The sequence below is a fragment of the Muscardinus avellanarius genome (genome assembly GCF_963383645.1).
Source record: "Muscardinus avellanarius genome assembly, chromosome: 1".
Taxonomy (NCBI): Eukaryota; Metazoa; Chordata; class Mammalia; order Rodentia; family Gliridae; genus Muscardinus; species Muscardinus avellanarius.
This window is the reverse complement of record NC_137786.1, coordinates 107,899,941-107,923,734: the sequence shown is the minus strand read 5'-3', so window position 1 is coordinate 107,923,734 and position 23,794 is coordinate 107,899,941. Positions and strand designations below refer to the sequence as shown.

The 23,794-nt window shown below is 40.4% G+C and overlaps 1 protein-coding gene across 2 annotated transcripts in view; it reads left to right on the top strand.

Moving 5' to 3' along the window:
- The window catches only part of PRELID2 (PRELI domain containing 2), a gene marked incomplete at both ends in the record, with an annotated part of 70,266 nt that overhangs the window by 13,181 nt on the left and 33,291 nt on the right, over positions 1 to 23,794 (top strand). The window contains 3 exons of one of the 2 annotated variants that reach the window (XM_080703913.1): positions 2,117 to 2,174; positions 4,823 to 4,896; positions 7,460 to 7,620. In XM_080703913.1, coding sequence (XP_080560039.1) covers positions 2,117 to 2,174; positions 4,823 to 4,896; positions 7,460 to 7,620 — 293 coding nt within the window. Of the gene's footprint in view, positions 1 to 2,116; positions 2,175 to 4,822; positions 4,924 to 7,459; positions 7,621 to 23,794 lie in introns of both variants that reach the window. The other variant, XM_080703912.1, reaches the window with a different exon arrangement.

Sequence of the window (23,794 nt, the reverse complement as noted above, 5' to 3'; positions counted from 1 at the left end):
TTTATAATATCCAATCTGAATATATTTATGGACATACAATGAATAAATCGGAATGTGGTTCAAGAAACAAGGAGGGTTGCTTATAGTCACCCCTGGCTCTAGCAGTGGCCGGCTGGGTGACTGTAAGCACTCTAGCCTTCTATTTCTATTTCTAGGCTTTTATTTCTAAAAAACTGGGGATGATGATAGGATATTGGATAAGCCATTCACCACAGAGTGGCTGTTGGATTTAGATGAGATTGTGCAGTTACAGCGCCTAGCACGGTGTCTGGCACAAAGAACATGATTATGTTAGGCTGGTTCAGTATGAAAGCATTATTATGTAACTAGCTTTTCTTTTACTTCAGTGTACAGGTTATAATTTGCACACGTACGCATGCAATTCAGGGAAGATGGCACCAGTCTCAGGTGCCTCCCTCGCTTCAAGGGCCCCATATAGGTGAAAGTCTCTCTGCTGACAAATAGGTTATATAAAGCTGACCCTCTGGGATGGACATGTATCTCAAAAGAGCTGAACTTTGGGGAAGCAGTCAGGGTAATTTTGATCCTTTTTTTGTAGGGCTAAAATAAATGCATGAGTGAATGAGTGCTTTTAAAAGTATTTTTATAAACCATGCTTTTAATTACTCAGATTGCTGTAGCCAGATGGAGGTGTGAGTGATGCTGGCCAATAAGGAAAGGGGTGAGGTGTAGAGGAAGCTGAAGAGACTGATCTCTGAGCAGGAAGAACTTCTTTTCTACACTAATTCCTGAGTAGACCATCAGGGTCTATATTCCAAGCCATTCACTCACTCAGTAAATAGTTACTGAGTTTACATTGTGTTGGATGACTAAAAAAGACAATATCCCTGTCCTTACAGAGCTGACCTTTGAAACTAGGGCCTTTTGGGGCTTTAGATACTGGGATCTTTTCCCTGAAAATCAGTCTCTCTCACACACTGGTGCTTGAGGCTGCTGTGGGGTGGGGGAGACCCACACTCACAGAGTTTGGTCTTGCATTCCCAGTATTCAGGAGACTTAAAGCTCTAGCTCCCTGGGTCAGGGGGCCCTCTTCTCTCCCCCATCAGTGTGTCTGTTGCTCTCACCCCTTGCTGGGTACATCATAATATCCTGATATCCTGGGTGAGGTTACCCACCAGTTTCCTTTTCAGATCTGATCACACGATGAAGCAGGAAACCTCTGTGGGTAGACTCAGCACCACCTGCACTGAGGGCTTGGAGGGGGCCACGCCACTCCTTCCCTTCCCCCTCCACATCTGAGCAGTGGAAGGGGTTGGGATGGGCTTTGGAAAAGGCAGGCAGAAAGTATCTGGGGGTAAATTATACTACTCCAGATACATTACTCATTAGCTATTTTGAACAAATTATTTATCTAAGACTTATTTCTCATGTGAAATGGAAAAAATCATATATACTTTATGGAATGGTTTTTAGAATATGATAATGTATGTAAATTGCTTGGGATGAAAGTGGTAGCTCTTTTTTACTTGGCTTCATCCAAGCTGCCTTTCAAGAGAATTTAATCAATAAATTAAAGATTTGTGGAGCATCTATATTCCTGGGATGATGTATGTCTATGATTATTCTTCTGAGATGCTGACCCAGACACCAGGCAATGATGTAGGTCAGTAGTGAAGGGATTCTCTCTCAATTAAATAGATTGGGTGAAATTTCCTGGCTCCAGCAGCAGCTGGCTGGGAACTGTAAGCAATCTAGCCTTCACTCAGTTTTCATTTCTGAAAAGTGGGGATGATATCTTATAACCCATTCAGCAGAGGGTGGCTATTGGACTTAGACGAGATGGTGCCATAAAACACCAAGCACAGGGTCTGGTTCAGTATTAGAGTGCTACTATTTAAATAGCCTAACTTCATCCTCCCTCTCCACTCAGGGCTAGGATGGATCTAGAGGTTTTCCCTGGACTTCACACCAGTTTAAGTGTTTCACTTATCCAAGCTCAGTGGTGGAATTACCATCCTTGATCTAAAACTGGCCTTCACTTAGAGGTTTCTTGAAAAAAATACTTAGGGGTCCTGCAAATAGCTGTGATTCCTAATGACAAATTCATTTTGGTAAGTGGTGAGTGGTAATTCTTCTTTTATGTGTTTTTATTCAGTATCCAAACCCCATGGATAAAAATGTCATCGCTGTAAAAGTCATGGAGGAAAAAAGGGGTAAGTACTCTTAATATCTCCTCATTGCAGTGACGGTCATTAAGTGAGGTTGATCTTTGCTAAGCTGTGTGTTTGTATGCTTGTGTATATATGTGTCCTTTTATGTCTTACACAATGCTCTTCACTTTCTAAGTTGATTGTTGGCAAGACCAAGCTACATGCAACCATTGGGGCAACAATTGGGGACATTTAATATGTGTCAGGCACTCTTACTTAAGTATTATGATTTTCCAGCTTAACAATTGAAATTGATCTATAGAGGTTAAGTAACTTACCCAAGGTTGCATGACTATGTCTCTATTATAGATTCATATATCATTTTGTTGATGGAAAAATGGCTATAATTAATAGCATATATATGAGATGAAACCATGAATTCATTATCTTATGGACTCATAACTATTTGGCAGTATGATTCAGTATTAACTGGAGATGGGGTTGACACCTGATGGTCCATGAGGCTTATTTTTGTATAGAGTTTATATTTGACTATAGCCAAACCTATTTGTTTACCAATGGTTGCTTCCTTTCTGTGCTCGTATTGGGAAATGGCTTCAAAATGTATTTGAAAATGCCTTTGGTATTAATGTATCAGAAAATGAATTTGGTATTAATGTATTGAAAATTAGTGTCAAAATATAAAAAGCAGTCAGGGCCTGGTTATTGCCAGGCACTCAGGCAGCTGTTATAATGCAGAGTTCCCTCACTAAAAGTAATTAGCAGGTAGACAGAAGAGTTAGGACCTAGGGCCTTCATAATTCTAAAAACAGGTTTACATAATAAATAACTTATAGCAGATAGGCTAGAATCCCCCAAGAATATGGGAGGAGGCTACAGGCCTCTGTCAAGAGGGGGCACATACCACATGACCCTGAGTTTGTTCATCATTCTGGTCCTAACAAAGACTTAGGCTTATACCTGCATTGAGGCAGGAAGGCTTTTGGGCTGAGCAAAAAAACCCCATAATCATAATCCCCATAATCATAAAAAAAGGGCCTGCATGGAGTTAATGGGTGGGCTCACACCTAGGTCAAAAGATTATTGGTTAAGCAAGATGAAGGATAATATATTTTTATAAAAACTGTTCTGTATCTAAAAACTTTAGTAACTTATTTTCAAGTTACTCCCCTACACCCCCTCTGGTGTAGGACTTTAATCTGTCCCTTTTTTCTCTTTGTAATAATAAAATTACTTAAATTTACAGCAAAAAAGAGTTCTGGCTATTCTTTGGACCCACGGCTGCATCTCACACTGGTTATAGTTCACACCGTTATAGTTCCACCATAACACTTTCATAGTGCAAAGTTGAGTATTTTCCACAGACATTATTGCACACAAAATAGGAGTTGTTTACAAGGTGGCTCAATTCAGAAAGTGTTTCCTGGGCTAGAGCTTAGGCATCCTTTCTATTCTTTGTCTTCCCCATTCCAGTGGGAGTGCTGTCACCACTGGTGTTTGAGCTTGAGAAAGGAGCAGTAGGAAGCTGTGGCAGTGCACAGTTGGTGCACAAATGTCTGGAGATGTCTCCTGCTCCCCAGGCTTCTGAGAAGTCACAAGATGCTCTTGTTGGTCATGTGACTCTGAGCCCCCTCTGTGCTTGATAACAGAAAATTGTCTTACTTGTGAGGGGATTCTCTGTATTTCTACAATTATATAAATATATTTATCTTTTCTCATTTATCTGCATTTAATGTGGGAGAAATTTACTAGCTGGCCTCAAACAAACATGACTCAAGTCCTGATTTTGTTATTACTTTCATGGCTTCACTTCTTGGAGCCTTGATTTTTCATTCATCAAATCGGAAAACAACCTGTTTTGTGAAGATCAAAACGAGAAAACAGTATACATATTCTAAGGTGGTATAGGAACAATAATATAATTTCTATCATTGTCAAGAGCATTTTTGTCTCCAGGAGTGGCTAATCTAACTTTAAGTACACCTCTTGCAAACTTGGAGTGAAATGGGGCAGAGGGTTTCACATCTGTCAACAGCTGCAGGGCACTGGGGATGTTTGCAACAGGGATTGTGATTCTGATAGCCAGAACTTTGAGAAACTCTGCAGCAGCCAAGTCCCTTAAAATATATATATTTTTTCCTTCTCTGCCTCTCTCTCTTTTTCTTTTCTCACATTGGTTGTGTTTTTTACATCTTGGGTACTGTTTTGAAAACTTCTCCAAAACAGAATAGTGCTAGTCACAGGGGGTCTATTCCTCTATGAGAGAAGAATATGACTAATATAATTAATTAGTTTAAACTTGGCAGTCAGAAATCTGTGCTTCAGATTGTGGTACAGAAGGTGTCAGAATTGGCTTCTCCATCCTATTGTTAAAACAGTCTCTTCATTGGAGTTGATTGCCACTAGAGTGTGGACACTGGTGTAGAGTAACACACAGTTTTTGATTCTTTCACCCTTGACTTCAGTGTGTGCATTGTGAGTTGCTGTTTTACTCTCATTTCTTCATTACACGTAAGAAATACCTGCAATTGGGCTTAGAAAAGTGGTCAAGGAAACTGAGTTTTGGGTTGAACATTTTCTCTAGGAATTTTACATGCAAAAAATTGAGATTTATTTAAAAGATTTTATTGACATTAAGACAAGAATACATTTTTCTAATTAATTTTTAAATGTAAAATTTTCTTTTCTAGATGAATCAACAGGAATTATCTATAGAAAGAGGATTGCAATCTGTCAGAATGTGGTTCCAGAAATTTTAAGGAAGGTAAATTCATTTCAAAATTTAGTCAGAGTGGGTGTAATACTGAGTAAGTTTTAATAATTGTGGAAAGAGACAGAATTTTCTGAAATGAAGGAGTTTTGAAATGGCAGAATCAGCTTCTCCATTCTATTGTTAAAACAGTCTCTTCTTTGGAGTCAAGAGAAGCCTCATTGGTCATTCTCACTGGAGTGTGGACCCTTGAACTTCTTCGCCCACCCCAAACCTCTTCAGGGGAGGAAAGCCTTTTTGTATCCAACACAGTTTTGGAGATACTTTGGCATGAACAACACAATAACTCCTGCTGGTTCTTGGCTTTCATGGCGAAAAGAATTTCACCACGCTCCCGTCAGAGATAAAGGCAGAGGTTTTAATTTAAGCAAAGTAAGAATACATGTTCAGGGGAAACGTGGGCCATTCAAGAGAGCAAGAGAGTGGCCGTGGGGAGAGAGGCCAAGAGCTCAAAATAGTGCCCAGAGTGTCCACGAGCTGACCCAAATGGCCCCAAATGGCTCACTGATCCAGAGCTCCTCAGAACTCTACTTTCTTGTAGGGCTTACTAGAGAGAGGGTGGCCAGGGGCACATGGGTTGGCAGGCTCCTTCAAAGCTTTCTGGTTCACAAAGGGTGAGAATTCTTTTGAGCTAGGAGACAGGAAGTCAGGAGCAGAGACAGGGCTGTGGAGTGTGGAGCTCTGTTAGCAACAAGTGTGACTTTTGAGGGTCTCCCTGGAGGAAATAGAACTTGTACAAAGGGTGAAGCTCTCAGGTTTTAATTGCCTCAGAAATTTTCTTTTTCTTTTTCTTTTCTTTTCTTTTTTTTTTTTTTGTGTGTGTGGTATTGGGGCTGTAGAACACAGAGGCTTCCTACCTCTGGGCTGTACTCCCAGATCTATTTTCTACTTTGTTTGGAAACAAGTTCTCACTAAATTGCTGAGAGCCTCACTAAGTAGCTGAGGCTGGCTTCGAACCTGTGCGATCCTCCTGTCTCAGCCTCCCAAGTGCGGGGATTACAAGTGTGGGCCACCATGCCCAGCTGTGCCTCAGAAATTTTCTGAGCCATCCTTTTTTTTTTTTTAATTTAAAATTGTGGGTCTTCCTTTTTAAAAATAACCAAGCTCTGTCACCTGAAGATTTCAGTTTTTAGAACCCTATCTTTTTTTCCTTCCCAATAGTCTCCTTTCTACCTAAAATTTTATTTCTTCTATTCTACCTGATCACTTTGTCTCCATCTTTTCAGTGAAGGGATCTTAATGCATATTGAAATTTTCTATGATTACTTTAAAGATACTTTTGGCATTTGGGGGGAAGTGACTATTTTTTTCTAATCTGTCTCTGGTTAGAAATGACTCTCAGGCAAAAAATGATTAGAAGTGGGAAGATTATAAATATTTAGTCTGATTTTAAGTAGGAAGATAAAAGCTTCAGCTTCTAATTGACTGTCAGAGACAAGTTATTTTGGGGAGTATACTCTTCTTAGTGATCTGGGTAAGCCTTTGTTGTGTTTCTGTAAAGTAATATAGTTGATCATGAAATCTTCATGACAGCAAATTGTTTTCTCTCTTTGAAACCCTTAAGCACTCTGGTGATTCTTGGTTGGGAAAAGGTGAGTGGTCAATTTTAATCCCATTGTCTGACTCTCAGAGGGATCTTCCATAAGATAGTCTTTTATATTGTCAGGAAGTAAGAGACCAGCATCGTGACATGCACTTTTAAAAATGAACTGATGGTTGTTTCAACCTGGAAGAGATTCTGTGTGTGATTTAGAACTCAGCTCAACTTGGTTCCTTCTGATTAGCTTGCAAATTAAATTGCTGTGCTGTATGTAGGAAAAATGACAGCTTCTATCACTTCTTTGCCATGGCTTAAAAGACTCGATCACATTCTTAGCAGAAAGAAAGCTAGTATGTCAGTGAAAATGAACTATCTTTTATTTTCCAGATGGTAAAATGTGTTGCACTATAGCAGCAAATTATTACTGGCTTTTTCCGCAGAGTGCATACCCTGCTTTTGCCCTATATACACACTTTGAATCTATTATTTAAAAAGGCATTCAACTTTGTCTTGTATCTCAATTCTTAAATAATTTATGGATACCTCTGACTTGTACAATTCTGCCTTTGTAGTTTTCCGTGTCTTCTCCGCATAGGAAAACATACATATCTAGGTATTCTACAGAGTTTAAAATGAAGAATATATTTTACCTGATACCGTCCTGCATGTGAGCCTGTAAGTGGGCCCAATTAGAATCCATCAATTTAAGAAGGCTATAACCTGCCCTAGAGGAGACACGAAGGAGGCTGATAATTTGTTTTACTGTTTACTGTTAGGGAAATTAGGCCAGGGACTGTGCAGCTTACATAAATGCTGTGCCATTTGCATGTCCTCACCAGCACTTAGTGAGGTCATGGTATGTTGATTACCAAAGACTCAGAGCCTTTGGTGAGCTGTCATCCATATGTCAGGACCTCTTGCCCTCTTTGTGATCTAAGTCTGAAAGCAGCTCTGGATGCAGTTTCTAAGTAGCTTGATGCTTTTAAATTGACAAAGCCATCCTCCTCTATTGGACAGGTGAGCATTTTAAAGGTACCTAACATCCAGTTAGAAGAAGAATCATGGCTCAACCCTCAGGAAAGAAACATGGCTATACGGAGTCACTGCCTTACGTGGACACAGTATGCCTCCATGAAGGAGGAGTCCATTTTCAGAGAGAGTGTGGAAAATCCAAATTGGTAAGATCACCTCTGTGCCTGTGTGTGTGTGTATTTTGGGTGCAGGGATGCACATGTGAGTACATACATTGAAACATTTTGATTCTATGTTTATGGCCTTTGTTTATAGCTCATGCAAATTTCACATAATTATTTTTTGATCATATAAGTAATAAGTGAATATAAATTTCTTTGGAGGAAAACTGATGGAGCTCAATTCCTCTTTGACCCCACCTCACCACCAATTCTGGTTTCTTCAACTTAGTGAGACCCTGTTTCCAATATGGGTCTGGGAGTATAGCCCGGAAGTAGAAAGCCTCTGGGTTTCACCCCCATTACCACCAAAAAAAAAAAAAAAAAAAATCTCATATCTCTAGATAATTATATGGGCTCACATAATTTACTTTGCTTCTCTAACCCTTAGTGTCTTCATTTGTATGATGGGGTGCCGGGGTCCAGCCTTGGCCGGTCCAGAGGTCTTGAGGGAGATGTAGGGTCAGCAAAATTGAAGAATAAGAGACACCCTGCTTATTAGCAGGGGGAAGGCATCTCTGCCTGTGCCCTAGAAAGTACTTTATTTATATACGAATCTGACAAATTACAGCAAACCACATCATATGTATTTTGTTTCTCATGTAGTTTTTCAAAACCAGATTATATGTACATTGGTTTTCATTTAGTTTTTCATTAACCTAAATTCCACATAGCAGGCACATCTTGAAGCTACATGTTTTTTCTGTTTTTTATTAATTTGTATTGAGATGACCTACAAAACTTACTACTATTCTATGTCAAACATGATAAACTTTTATTTATTTATTTATTTATTTATTTATTTATTTATTTATTTATTTATTTTTGGTGGTACTGGGGTTCCTGGAAGCCCTTCCACCTCCGGGCTACACTCCCAGACCTCTTTTTACATTTTATATTTGGAAACAGGGTCTCCTAAGCCAGCGCGTGCGGCTGGCTTCGAACCTGCGCGATCCTCCTGTCTCTGCCTCCCAAGCGCGGGGATTACAAGCGTGCGCCACCACGCCCGGCTTTTTATTTATTTTTTATTTTTATTTTTTATAAGTGGAACATATTGAGAGTGGTGTACATTTAGGTTGTGCTTCATGCCCTTCCCTCTCCATTCCCCTCCTCCCTCCCAATAGAGAGTGTCCAGGTTAACCATGTTATATTTATACTATTACACATATTTGTATGTAGATCCTCCATTGAACAACCTCAGCTTTCTTCCTCTCCTATCCTTCCATTCAAGCTTTGCTGAGATTTCCCTTCCATCACCTGGAGTCCCTCTGGTATTACCACTGCTCCCTAGCTTGGGCATATTAGAGAAAGCATATGTCCCTTCTCTTTCTGTGCTTTCATGATAAATTTTTAACTGAACGTATCCATCCTCTATCTTAACTACTAAGTGTTAGACTTACAGTCTCCACTTCTAAAATTAACTGCTAATTTTAGCTGCTATTTTGACCACTAGGTATTCTATTAACTTATTATTATTATTATTTTTGGTGGTACTGGGGTTCCTGGAAACCCTTCTACCTCTGGGCTACACTCCCAGACCTAATTTTATACTTTTTTATTTGGAAACAGGGTCTCTTAAGCCAGGGTAACTGGCTTCGAACCTACACTATCCTCCCGTTTCCGCCTCCCAAGCGCAGGGATTACAAGCCTGCGCCACCACGCCCGGCTTAAATTAACTTATTTTGACCCAACTACCAAACCCCCACTAAACTTATTTTATTTCTCTAACATACAATCTCTACACCTAATTTTCTATAATACCTATTAAATTGTTTACTAAAAGAATTATTTTATGCTTTTATGACCAGGTACTAAGGAGGTCCCTGCCTGCCCAACCTTCTGTAGAAATGGCAGAATCTTGATGTCAAGCCATTTTCCCTTAACCCTTACTATCCATTCTCCATCCTTATATTCCTATAAAGGGTGGTGGGGGCTATGTATTGATTAGCTCTGGCCCCCTGAAGTGGCAACCATGGACGCTCTTTAATCATATAAGCTGGCTCTAATTACTTTTGCAGGCATCATGTCAGGCTTTTCCTCAAAAGACTCAGCATCTATAAACAATTGTAATTTTTTCAGTTTCTACTAGACAGGTTTTTACTATTTGGGACTTTATGAATTTCTGAGCAATTCCCACATTTCTTAATACCCTTTTTCCTGTAGCATCTTCATATGCAAAGAACAGCATGTCTCATTGAGACTACCCAGATCATTTGGCTTGATTAATAATCCAATTAGAACACAGAATACAAAACAGGGTCAATGTGAGTGTAGTTATTGTGCTTCTGCTTTGCAGAAGTCCTCCTCTCCCTGGGACCTTGTCAAGCAGCTTGAGGGACCCAGGCCTCGACAATGGGGATAATATCCCTAACTCAGAATATTGTCATGAGGATTAAACAAACTAGGACATAAAGTTGGGCATGGTGATACATACTTATAATCCCAGGGCTTGGGAGGCTGAGATAGAATGATTGTAGGTTCAAGGGCAGCCACAGCAATGTAGTGATATCCTCAGCAATCTAGTGAGACCCTGTTTCAAAAAAAAAAAAAAGAAAAAAAGAAAAAAAAAAAAAGAAGAAGGTGTAAGGTGTTTGGAAGTAGAATGTCCCTGGGTTCAAGCCCCAATACCACAGACACATAAAAAAAGAAAAAGTAGCCGTGTGTGGTGGCGCATACTTGTAATCCCCGCGCTTGGGAGGCTGAGACAGGAGGATCGCATAGGTTCGAAGCCAGCCTTAGCTACTTAGTGAGGCTCTCAGCAACTTAGTGAGACCCTGTTTCCAAATAAAGTATAAAATAGGTCTGGGAGTATAGCCCAGAGGTAGAAAAGCCTCTGGGTTCCACCCCTAGTACTACACACACATACACACACGGAGGAAAGAAACAGTAAGCCTGGGTGTGGTGGCACACTTTTGTAACCCCAGTACTTGGGAGGCTGAGACAGGAGGATTGCTGGTTCACAGCCTCAGCTACTTAGTAAGACCTTGTTTCAAAATAAAGAATAAAAAAATAGAGTTTAGGGTGTGGCTCAAAGGTGAATGCCCATGGGCCTCAGTACCACAAAAAAAAAAAAAAAAAAGAAAAGAAAAAGTACATAAAGTTGTACATGGTGGCACACACCTGTAGCCCTAGTAGTTAGGAGACTGAGAGACAGGAGGATCACAGGTTTGAGGATAGCCTCAGCAACTTAGTGAGATTCTGTTTTAAAATAAAAAGGCCTGCTATGTGTGTGGGGCTGTAGCTCAGAGGTAGAACATCCCTGGGTCCACTCTCTAGTACCAAAACGAAACAAAAAATAGTACACTGGGCTTGGAATCATGCTGCCTGTAGTAGTTAGTAAATCACAGTGTTTAATGTTAGTGTTTAGTGTCTTGTGATTGTAAAAAATCATAAGACTGTGATTCTAATCCCTAACATGCATTTTTTAATATAGAAATAGTATTTATAATTATGCATTATTATACTGAAGGAATGTGTTTTGTGTTGAGATTTTTTTTTTTTTTTCCTGTCTACGCCATCTCTCAAGGTAGGATGGGCTCTTTTAATTCAAGAGCCCTGGAACCAGGAACCTTCTATTTTAGTTTAGTTCGAGTGGGATGTGAGCGCTGGGGAGAAGAGTAGTCAGGCTCAGTGCAAGCATTAGGTGTGGACTGAATCCCCCCTATTTCTGGTTTTTGGTTCTTAGAGGGACTGTGTTGCTCGTGGTCATGGGTGTCAGGCAAGGTGTTTTGTGGAGGGACCTGACTGTCTAGTGTCAGAGACCCCAGGCTGATGCTTTGTTTTGCCTTAGGACCATCGGGAAAAGTCAGAAAATAGAAAATGAATCTCAATCTGAAATGTAAAAGTAAAATGAAAGCCAGTCCTCGCAGGCATGTGGTTTTATTTATTATGTAAAGCAGGGCACAGGCATTTACTTTGGAAAATGAAAAAATGAAGTTTACTGTTCTAGATATTTTTAGGAGAAAGTTAAGAGTTTCTGCTCCCACAACCTCATATTCTGAGATAGGCTTATTAATTTCTTACTAATTTTGTGTTTCTAGCTATTATTTAATATATATTTACTTGTTAGTTTTGAGGTCTTATTTATTCTTCTCTGCCTTATAATCAATTTTTGTAATAGTATGTGGAATATAATTGGTGTGCAGTTGACTTGGTTTTAATAATTCACACCTTATCCAGTTAGTATAATCCTAAAAGGTAATCATCTTGTCAATGTGTTTCCTTGGACTTTCCTTTCACCCTAACTGTATGTACCTTTGTGACATATAAACACTTTTCTGGAATCTTCCAGTGTCACCGCCAGTGAAGTCTTACTGTGTTCATGATGTTACAGGTTACAGAACTGGGGATTTTATTGATTTTTGTTTACTTATTTATTTTTTGCTTTTGGGTAACAATACATATATACATATATACATATATATATATTTTTGTTTGTTTGTTTTGTTTTGTTTTGTTTTTGTACTGGAAATTGAACTCTGAGGCTGGTTTCACGCATATGATCCTCCTGTCTCAGCCTCTTAAGTACTGGGATTATAAGCATGTGCTATGGTGCTGAGCTAACAACATCTTTTGAGTAACAGATTCTAACATACCAAGGGTAGCATCTCTATTGTCCATGCCTTCATCTTCCCTTGTCTGAGAACTTCTGCTTATCCTCTGAGGGATACAAACTTTTCTTCTGAGATTGAAAGTGCTCAACCTAGCAGACTATGTGTTAACATTGAGTATATTCTTTGGATATGTTGATTTAACATTTGTAAAAATACCAGTGAAATTCCTCCTGGTTACAGTAAAAATAAATACAAAATCCTGAATCAAATTTTATAAATAGGCCAGGTATGGTGGCACATGCTTGTGATCCTAGTACTTGGGAGGCTGAGACAGGAGAATCCCAGTTGGAGGCCAGCCTCAGCTATTTAGTGAGGCCATCCACAACTTAATGAGACCTTGTTTCAAAATAATAATAAATGGTGGCACACGCTTGTAATCCTCATGCTTGGGAGGCTGAGACAGGAGGATTGCACAGGTTCGAAGCCAGCCTCAGCTACTTAGGCTCTCAGCAATTTAGTGAGACCCTGTTTCCAAATAAAGTATAAAATAGGTCTGGGAATATAGTCCAGAGGAGGAAAGCCCCTGGGTTCCACCCCCAGTATATAAAAAAAGTAGGTCTGGTGGTGTTGTAGCTCAGAGGTAGAATGTCCCTGGGTTTCAGCCCTAGTAATGGAAAAAAATTACAAACAGATTAATGGGGTGAGCAGTCATTCTTAGTTCAATAAATTTTTGTTATTATTGAAGTGACTCACGAATACTTTTCATCCTAATAAATAGGTATGTAACTTTTTGAGTTTTTAGTTTTGAATTTTTGGATTAGAACATACTAAGTCTCACGTAATTATCTAATAGTATAATTGGCAGGTTTCAAGGGCTGACTGTTGGGCATTTTCTTTGTGTATACATCTCTTTCCCTGGAGTCTTTGTTTTTTTATTTTTCTTAGAAGGAACTTGGCCATTTGATGACTTCTATGTATTTTTAAGACTGGCATTGATCTTTGGGACCCCCAAACTTGCTTTTACTGACGTATTAAAATTCTCTGTTTCTGTTAACTTAGGAATGATTTGTAAGAGTCAATCCTGGTGCTGAAGGGCTCGAGGGTATAGGTTATCTAATAGCTTGAATAAATACTGCCGTATTCATCTTCAAATCTGACTCCCTATGCTCATATTGACCTTGATTTCCAGTACACCATTGGGTGATCAAACAATTAGCAGAATATACTGCCAATTATAACAAGCATATTAATAAGTCCTTTTCTGTGCAAAAATGACATCTGGACTGCAAGTTTATTTTTTGGCTTAATAAGATTGCACTTCAGAAGACTATCATTTGCCTTTTGATGTCTGTGTTCATTGGTCAGGGTCTTCTTTAGTTTCATCCCCCAGTTATCATCTGGAGCTGGTTGTGCCCTTGGATCACAGTTTTCCTCTTCTCTCAGTATCTGGTATAGCCTTTGGCTCACAGAGGATGCTCCGTGGCCATTTGTCAAGTGAATGATGGATGCTTTCAGGGATACAGATAGTACTCCTGGTGGGCCAAAATGGGAATGAGGGGAGGGAAGGGGAAAAGGATGGCACTGGACAGGCAGAAAGTACAAGTTGGGAAGTTAATAGGATTTGGTAGGAAATAGGAGTCTTGAGCCAGTAATATGAGGGCTGGCTCTAGACTAATCTGCCAAGTAGTGAGATTTGGAAACCTCTGATAACTAGTCAGCAGCAGCCTGTGGTCCTGGTGATAAGCAACCTACAGCTGGAATACCTTTTGGGAATTCTTTTTTTTTTTTCAGCATTCTTGTTAATTTTGTAGTGTGATCAGTTGATAATCTAGCTTTCCAGTAAACACTTTCAGCAGAAACACCCTGCTGAAAAGTTTAGCAAAATTCAGGTGAGGGCCCTCTTGAATTTATATTAGAAGACTAAACAGTGGAAGCGAGGGATGAGAAATGGAAACTTAAGTGAACCTGATCTGTGTCAGAATTGTAGTGTGATGTTCTCTGCCGTTACAGAGCAGACACACACCGGCTAAGTTTTCTCTCCTTTGTGTTAGCTTTTGCATCTATAGTAAGAAAATTAGGCATTAAAATTATAGTGTTTTATCAAAGAGGCATTTGCACAATGCAGAACAACCTAAAAGATCTGGAGACGATAGAGAAGGTCCTGCCTGTACCTCCTCAGCCAGAGTGTGCTCAGCACCTGGGAGTGTGTTTGCTGCCAGGGCTAACGTTGGTAGCTAAGAGATGGAGAATAAAACTGACAGGCCGGGTTCAGTTTTCAGGTTTGTGTTGTTTTCTGTGCTGGAGATAGAGGCTGGTCTATTTCATGTGTCAGACCTCAAGAGGGTGTGCACTGAAAGAAGTTAGTTGGTTATTCCTAGCTTGTTCTGTTTGATTCTCCCTTTTGAAAGGAAGTTAGCTGGTTATTTCTAGCTGTCTTGTTTGATTCTCCTCTTTGCTCTGGACTTATTCAATAGCTTGTTTTGTGAAGGTAAGAAAACCTTCCAGCCTTACATAGGTCCAGCTGAAATGAGTGCTGCTCCAAGAATTCCTTATTAAGTATTTTTAAATAACTTTTCACATGAGTGAGGCATGGTGGCGCACACTTGTAATGCCAGCATTCAGGAGTCTGAGACAGGAGGATTGAAGTTTGCTGACAGCCTCAGCTACTTAGTGAGACCCTTTGCAACTCAGTGACACCCTGTTTCAAAATAAAGAAGAAAAAAGAGAGGTGGGGGTGTAGCTCAGAGGTAGAATGCCCCTGGGTTCCACCCCCAGTACTGCAAAAAAAAAAAAAGAACAAAAACATTTTTCATACACCTCACAAATATTTATTATTTGTTCACTATACAAGAGTTACGGAATACTTGTAAAAGAAGCAGGGACATTTATACCTTCTTCACTTTTGTACCCTTTCTCCTTAGTGACCCTAGAGGAAACCAATACCCTGATCTCAGTCCTTATAGATTAGTTTTTTTTTTTCCTGTGTGAAGAGAGGGGTAGCACTAAAAAAGTTTCATCATGAAGCGATGTATATATTTCTTAGTGAAAATAAGGAAAGTCTGAATTAGCAACTTTTCAGATTGAGAGAACTAGTTTAAAATCTTAAACAATCCTTTAAAAGTAGTCCTTAGCCAGGTGTAGTGGTGCACACCTACAAGTCCAGTACTTGGGAGGCTGAGACAGGAGGATTGTGGTTCTAGACTAGTGTACTATGACCTAGCGAGATCCCGTCTCACCATAAATAAAAAGGCCTGGGGGTGTGGCTCCAGTGATCTTTGAAGACTAGTTCTGCTTGCTGGTCTTCATATGAAGTGGAACCCCCAGTAGGTACTTGTTGAGTTCAGTGTCGTGTCTGTGCAGCATCTCGAGTGTGGTGTTGTTAGTTCTTTCTCTGTTGCTGGGTAGCATACCATTGTACAGACACATGCATTTGCTGCAATTTATTTGCTCATTCTGCAGAAAAATCACCCAAGCATATAGATATAAAGTTACTGTATTGTACGTAGTATCCTGGCTTTTGCACTAACTTTATGCTACATTTGAGACAATCTTTATTTTATTTTACTTTTTTTTGTGGTACTGGTGATAAAACTCAGGAGTGCTCTACCAGTGAGCCAAATCCCCAGCCATTTTCATTTTTATTTATTTATTTTTATTATTTCTTTGTGGATCTGGGGATGGAACCCAGGGGCATTTGACCTTCGAGCTACACCCCCAGCCCTATTTTTTATTTTTAAAAATTTTTAAATTTTTAAATTTTTTTGTGGGTCTGGGAATGGAACCCAGGGATATTCAACCTCCAAGCTATACCCCCTGCCCTATTTTTTTATTCTTTATTTTGAGACAGGGTCTCACTAATCTATGGAGGGCCTCACTAAGTAGCTGAGGCTGTCCACGAACCGCGATCCTCCAGTTTCAGCCTCCTGAATCATATTTTATTTTGAGACAAGATCTTGTTAAGTTGCTCAGGCTAGCCTTGAACTTGATATCTTCCCTTAGCCTCCTGAGTCTGGAATTACAGGTGTGCACCACCACACCAGGATTCTTTATTGTTAGTATATAATTTTTTTTAGTGATCTTTTAGTGGTTGTTAAGATATTTTATTGTATGAAATTATTGCAGCTCATTTTATGAAGTATCCTAGTTAGTGGGTATTTGCATTGTTTTCAGTTATTTGCTCCTATATACAATGGTGGGATAAATCCCTTTATAGATTGGTATAAAACATCTTCTAAGATTATTTGTGTAGGTCACATTGTTAGTACTTGGAAGGTTGAGACAGGAGGATCGCAACTCAGCAACTTAGCGAGACCCTGTTTCAACATAAAAAATAAAAAGGATTGGAGCTGAGTGTGATGGCGTACATTTGTAATCCTAGCATTTGGGAGGCTTAGACAGGATTGTGGTTCACAGCCAGCCTCAGCTACTTAGTGAGGCCCTTTGCAACTTAGTGAGACCCTGTTTCCAAAATAAAGAATAAAAAATAGGGCTGGGGGTGTAGCTCAGAGGTAGATTGCCCCTGGGTTACATCCCCAGTACCAGAAAGAAAAAAAAAATTGGAGCTAGAATGCGCCTGGATTTAATTCCCAAGACCAAAAAAATTAGATTTTATGTTTTATTGGTCCAGGGATTTTGTTTGAGGTTTTTCAGTAAGTATTTCAGCTCATTTCAAAACACATATTCTTAACCATCCCAGAAAATTCCTCAGACATATGGCCTTCGTCAGTGTTTTATAGACCTACACTTGAAATGGTATTATGAGCACTGATGACATTATAATTGCATAATTTGTGGGGCCCAGTACAAGATCAAAATGTAGAGCCTCTTTTTCAAAAATGGTTAAGAATTTCAAGACAGGGACATTAGCGTCTTCAGCCCAGCCTGTGACCCTTATAAACGCTGATCCCTCTGAGACCACAGAGGTGACTTCTCTCAAGGGCCATCAGTGTGGGATGCCTGCACTGGTAGGCTGATAACTAAAGACAGCCTCGAGCTGGGCCAGTTCACACACTGCTGGATGTTTTGAGCTTGGCGCACCAGCTCAGGATGCCAGGAAGCCTTCACTGAATGGGCATTTTTCTAGCATTAGGACTTCAGGAAAGGACACGTGACCTGAAGTTAGCTGTGTGTATTCAAATAGTGACCCTGCCACTTCTTTTTGTGTGACCTTAAGCAAGTTTGCATCGTCGAACCTCAATTTTTTCATCTATAAAATGTGATCTCCAGGCGTGGTGGCGCACGCTTGTAATCCTAGCATTTGGGAGGCTGAGACCGGAGGATCACAGTTCATGGACAGCCTCAGCTACTTAGGCCCTTTGCAACTCAGTGAGACCCTGTTTCAAAATAAAGAATTAAAAATAGGGCTGGGGGTGTAGCTCGGAGGTAGAATGCCCCTGTGTTCCATCCCTAGTACTGCAAAAAAAAAAAAAAAAATGTGATCAATATTACTGACCTCATTATTTTTTGAGAATTAACCAGAATGTATGTATATAAAAGCTTAATACAGTGACTTACCATGGAAGACTATTATAAAGTGTTAGCAAGATGGGGCCAGATCATCCTAAAATATGTACCTGCCCTAAACTGCTGAGCCTCTGAGATTCCACTGTTGGGTTTAGCCCTCTGTGTTACATGGTGTTCCTGCTGGTACCCACTGTCAATGAGTTAAAAGCCCCAGCGTCTCAGGGGGATGGGGCTCTAGGAGGGGAGGTTGGAGAGGGTGGCAGGGGTGTTATCTCCAGGGCTGCTGCTGAGCAGAGTGTGGCCACTGATGCGGAGGCAGGGCAGGAGATGAGGCTGGGAAGATGGCAGGCTTCTGCCCCTAACACTTCAGATGCCAGGACAGGGGGAGGGCATGCCACTGCCTTCATCGCTAAGTGGTTGCTGGCGATTGAGGGCCACCTAGAAGCTAATGGAGTCCAAGAGCTTGGGGTTCTTTGTATAGGGTTTACACTGCAGTCATTGAACTTCTCTACCACTGTGATTCTCTTACTAAAAAGTGAAAGTACTGATGGCAGTGGTGGTAGAATAGGGTTATTATGATGAGTGGCATAGTATTGTCTGCTAACACTTGTTGAGGACATACATGTGTTACCTCGAGTGCTTTACACAGGTTACCTTACTTATCCTTGAGACAACTCATGAAATAGGTTTTAACCTCATTTTACAAGGAGAGCCAGCATCATAAAGCTTTAGGAACTTCCCTTGTGTGGGCAAGTAGGAAATCAAATGGTATGATTCCAGAAACATCTTACATCTATCTATCTATCTATCTATCTATCTATCTATCTATCTTCTATTAATCTATATATGTATATACACACATGCACATAAATATATAGGTCATGTTATATATATACATATATGTTTGCAGTTTGTTTGTAAATAACATTAACATATATGTTAAGGCAAAAATGCATGACATTTATTGAGAGCTATGTAAACCACACTGGTGCTCTGAGGAAGCACAGTTACATAAAAGGGTTTAGCCAGACAGCATGGGAGCGATCGCATAGTCTGTCTGTGTGGCGGAGTGCCAAGAGGAGCCAGGCAGTCTCTGCAGCAGCATTAGACTTGTGTAACTGCACAGGCGGGGAGTGAGCAGTCTAATTGAAGACTCTGCATTTCCTTTTGAGTACCCCTCTTTCTGTGTGGTTACAGGAGAAGGCCCAAACACTGTGATAGAACTGAGATGTCATTGTAACCAGACTTATCCATGGAACATTTTTTTCCGTCCTCTCAAAGACACTTTAATTAAGTTCCCATCATGAAAATAGAAAAGATTTGCGATACCTAGCCAGTCAATAATTCAGGGACAGGATCTCATTAAGAGCTTTTGCTTTTCCGGAAACTGCTGTTTTGAGGATTCAGAGTTGGTAGCTACATGCTCCAGGGATTAATTTCAGATCCACATTTTCCCGGAACATTATTTTCCCAAATCCAGAAAGAAAAAAAAAAAAAATGTAAATGACTCTCAAATAAGATACAGGTTGTATAAACTGACATTAGTTTTCACAAAGGTGTTCCAAAATTCATCTATTATGATTCTGGTGTGTTCTAGATTCAATTATGCACATTGGGCAGGCAAAGTAGATGTGACTAGGACAGGACACCCTCCCGAGTGAGCGAGCATGACTCCCAGATGCTGTGGGTGGCTTACCCCTCGGCCAGGGGAAGGCTGCCCCCTGGTGACCTTAGCAAGCAGGTGGAACTCCTGAGATGGTTTAATTTTCTCATAAATTTATGGGGATGTTCTATCTCTCCCTTTGCTTCTTCTCTCCTTTCCTGTCCTTTCTCCTTCCCTGCAACCTTTCCTTCCTACATGCAGTAGTGATTTCCTACCATGTGCTAGTCATTGCAATTGGAATTGAGGATGTAATGAAGAAAAAAAATAGATGCAATGTCTTAGAAAAACAGTTGGCATTATGTATTAACATTGAAATTGTGCATATCCTATGGTCCTGATATTTAATTGCTTACAGCAATTTGTATGTACATATGTATATATATTTGAAAGCAGTATAAATATTTTCCTGACAGCACTATTGGTAACAACCCTAAATGGGGTCCATTCTAAATGTCATCTTCAGTAGACAATAAATAATTTGGAGTGTTTTCAAATAGTAAACTCCTATGCAGCAATGAAAATGAACAAACACAGCTATGTGAAACAGCATGTGTGAGCCTCTCAAACCTAAGCCTGAGCCGGCAGGCTGTTTTCTGTGTGTTCGTAAGCAGGCAGAGGCGTGACTGCTGTGTGCTTAGGATGCTGATCTTGGGCAGCGTGGAGTATTAGGGACTCCGTGCTTGAGACAAGGACCCCAGTGGAGGCAGTTGCTATGGTTTGAGAGACAGCAAGCGTTGTGCTATGCCAGGCAGTAGCAACAGCAAGGAAAGACTGGATTGTTGAGTGCCATTAGAAGTAAAATGAACTCGATCTGGTGACTGGCTGTTTGGGTTGATCATAGAGAGGGAACCAGAAAACTCACTGATATTTCTGATCTCGTGGACTAGGAAGATGTATGTATCATTAACTGAGAGCCTCACTCAGCTGAGGCTGGCTGTGAACCTGTGCGATCTTCCTGTCTCAGCCTCCCAAGTGTGGGGATTACAAGCATGCACCACCACGCCCGGCTTTATTCTTTATTTTGAAACAGGGTCTCATCAAGTTGCGGAGGGCCTCACTAAGTAGCTGAAGCTGCCTGTGAGTTGCGATCCTCCTGTTTCAGCCTCTCGAATGCTGGGATTATAAGTGTGCACCACCATGCCAGCTTTTTTTTTTTTTTAACAGAGTGAAATTAAACTGTATTTTGTTGTATATCCTGCTGTGTTGTGTACACAAACTTAAATGGAGACTAATTTTGGCAAGAGGAATTTAGGTTAGCTTTGTATAGTAAGAAGAATATGTCTGATTTGCTTTATCAATGAGTTACTGAGGGAGAAAGCAACATTTCCTCTTTGACAGTCTTAAAGTCCAGTAGGATAAACTCACATCTCACTGACGCAGGGACACGACCCCGCTTTGGTGTCCTGTCTGTCTGATGTCTGGACAAAACCTAAGAGCACTGTTTTTGAGAACTTCTCCCAAAAGTGGCAGAAAGAAACAGCAGTTAGAATATGATGTAAGAGAGACTTTTATTAATCCCTCACCTGCACTTGCCTTGAGGAATGAAGAGTTCATCTCTCCCAAGTGTGTGAAACTGCTCAACTTGCCACTTTTACATATTAAAACCACTGTAAAATTGTGCTCAGAGTAATCCAGAATAAAGACAGGAAAGATTAGTGTCACTAGGATATAGTTTTACATGAGCAAATCATTTTAAATAGGCTTAAATCTAAGAGACTGCTTAGACTGAAGGTATTTATGTCAGATTGGATGGGATAACGTGTGTGTGTGTGCGTGCGTGCATGCACGTACAGAGAGAAAGAAAGAGGGAGAAAGAGAGGGGGAGGGAGGGAGAGAGAGAAAGACTGACTGGTGAGAAGGAGGAGTTGGAGATAAGAGTTCGGAAGGTATCTTTTTACTGCTATTAGAGAGAAAGTCTAACTAAGGGGTCATAATAGCCATCTTACTAAGATCAGAGCTTGTTGGTGATAAGTCGGGGTCCCTTCCACACTCTGCCCCATGAGCAGTATCTCGTGAGAAGAGTGCAGCCTCATGAGTAAATCTCCCCACCCTGAGATACATACCTTAAAAAGGGAGGTCCCTCCCTTTCAGCCTCAGATGGGCCTGGGTCTCCAGGACTGCTCAGCCCCCATCCCCGGGAGAACTGTATCATTAAAAGCTGATACCACACGTACTGGACCTCTCTCATGTTTTGCATGGTATATGGACTTGGATTTTACTTTATAGTTGGGTCAAGTAGTTTTCCACTGTATCTCTTTTGGCTTGTCAGTGTGTGAACTCTCACACGTATGTGCATCCCCACACATGCAAATACACATACTGGAGCTGGGCATGGTGGTGCATACTTGCAATCCCAGCATTTGGGAGGCTAAGACAGGAGGATGGTAGTTCACGGACAGCCTCAGCTACTACTTAGTGAGGCCCTCTGCAAATCAGTGAGACCCTGTTTCAAAATAAAGAATCAAAAATAGGGCTGGGGGTGTAGCTCAGAGGTAGAATGCCCCTGGGTTTCATCCCCAGACCCACAAAAAAACAAAACAAAACAAAACAAACAAACAAACTAAAAAAACCACATACTGGAGACCTAGCTCCCATCTCCTTCCTATAGGGAAGTAGGAAGATAGGGAAAGTATTTTCTTTGTTGAGTATCTTTTTTTCTTTTTCTTTTCTTTTTCTTTCTTTCCTTTTTCTTTCTTTCTTTCTTTTTTTTTTTTTTTTGTGGCACTGAGGTTCCTGGAAACCCTTCTACCTCCAGGCTACCCTCTCAGACCTATTTTTGATTCTTTATTTTGAAACAGGGTCTCTTAAGTCAGTGAGGCTGGCTTCAAACCTGCGCAATCCTCCTGTCTCTGCCTCCTAAGAGCTGGGATTACAAGTGTGCGCCACCACGCCCGGCGAGTATTTTTTTTTATTGCAAGAAAACTAAATTTATTTAATAAATGCTTATTGGACTCATTAAATGTAAGCACTGTGTTGAAAACTGGGGATAGGAGATTGTCTAAAAGCATTAGGGAGTGACAACAAAGTTTTTAGTCATCGATGCAAACGTAACTGTCAGTGTCTGTTACTTGGTCTTTATAGAAGTTCTATCGCCTTCAGGATAACTCCTCAGCCTGACGCCATTTTCCATCTAGGTTCTGCCTATCCTTTCAGCCTCCTCTCCTAAGATTTTCCACACCCACTTTTTCTCCAGTCTTTCTTGGGAAGATTATGGGAAGGACTTAGAAAGCCCTCAAACTTTTGTGGCTCCTTAACTCTTCTCTGTTACTTCATGCCTCCCTGCCTGGGGTCCTTGTGGTTTTCCTTTGGCGGAATGCTTTGCTTCTGTTTGATGACATTTACCTCCACGTCTCTTAGTAGATTGCACTAGACAGTGAAGTTCTGGATAATGAGATCATCCCTTGCACTGTGGCCTCTAGCACTCAGTATAGTGTGTTTAGCATATAGTAGTCATGAGTCAGTTTGTTAAACAAATGAATGAATGAGGAAAAGTGTTATCCAAGTCTCTAGTGGTTTTTATGTATCTAATTTCTTAATTTAATTTTGTAATTTCTCTTTCATTTTTAAATGATAGTTTTGCTAAATTCTTGGTTTGCAATCTCTCTCTCTCTCTCTCTTTCTTTTTTTTTTTTTTTTTTTTTTTGTTTGTGGTACTGGGGATGGAACCCAACGGACTTCTACCTTCAGGCTACACTCCTAGACCTATTTTAGATTTTTATTTGGAAACAGGGTCTCACTAAAGTGCAGAGAGCCTCACTAAGTAGCTGAGGCTGGCTTCAAACCCATACAATCCTCCTGTCTCAGCCTTCCAAGTGCTGGGATTACAAGTATGCACCACCACACCAGCCTTTTCTTGGCATTTTGGATATATAATCCCATTATTTTCTGGGCTGCAAAGTTTCTGATGAAAAATGCACTGAAAACATTATGGAAGCTCACATATATAATGAGTTGTTTTGCTGCTTTAGATATTCTCTTTGTGACCTTTTTATTTTCTGCCTTCGGGCTATACTCCCAGACCTATTTTATATTTTTATTTGGAAACAGGGTCTCTTAAGCCAGCAAGGCTGGCTTCCAACCTGCGCACCTCCTGTCTCTACCTCCCGAGCATGGGGATTACAAGTGTGAGCCACCGCGCCGGGCTCTTTGTGACCTTTGACAGTTTGATTATAATCCACATGTGTCTTCATGCTGATCTCTTTGGATGTAATGTAGTTGGCGTTTGTTAAAAGTTTTAAATCTGTATGCCTCTGTCCTTTTTTAAAATTGGAAAGTTTTGGGCTTTATTTCTTCATATAGGTGTGCTTTGCCCCATTCTCATTCATTTTTCCTTCTGAGACTTCCATAATATGTTAATTGATCCACTCGATGATGGATCAGGTCCCTTAGCCTCTCCTTACTTCATTTTTTTTTCTTTTACTCTTCGGACTCAATAATTTCAAATGACCTATTTTCAAGTTTGCTGTTTCTTTTTTGCTGTTCA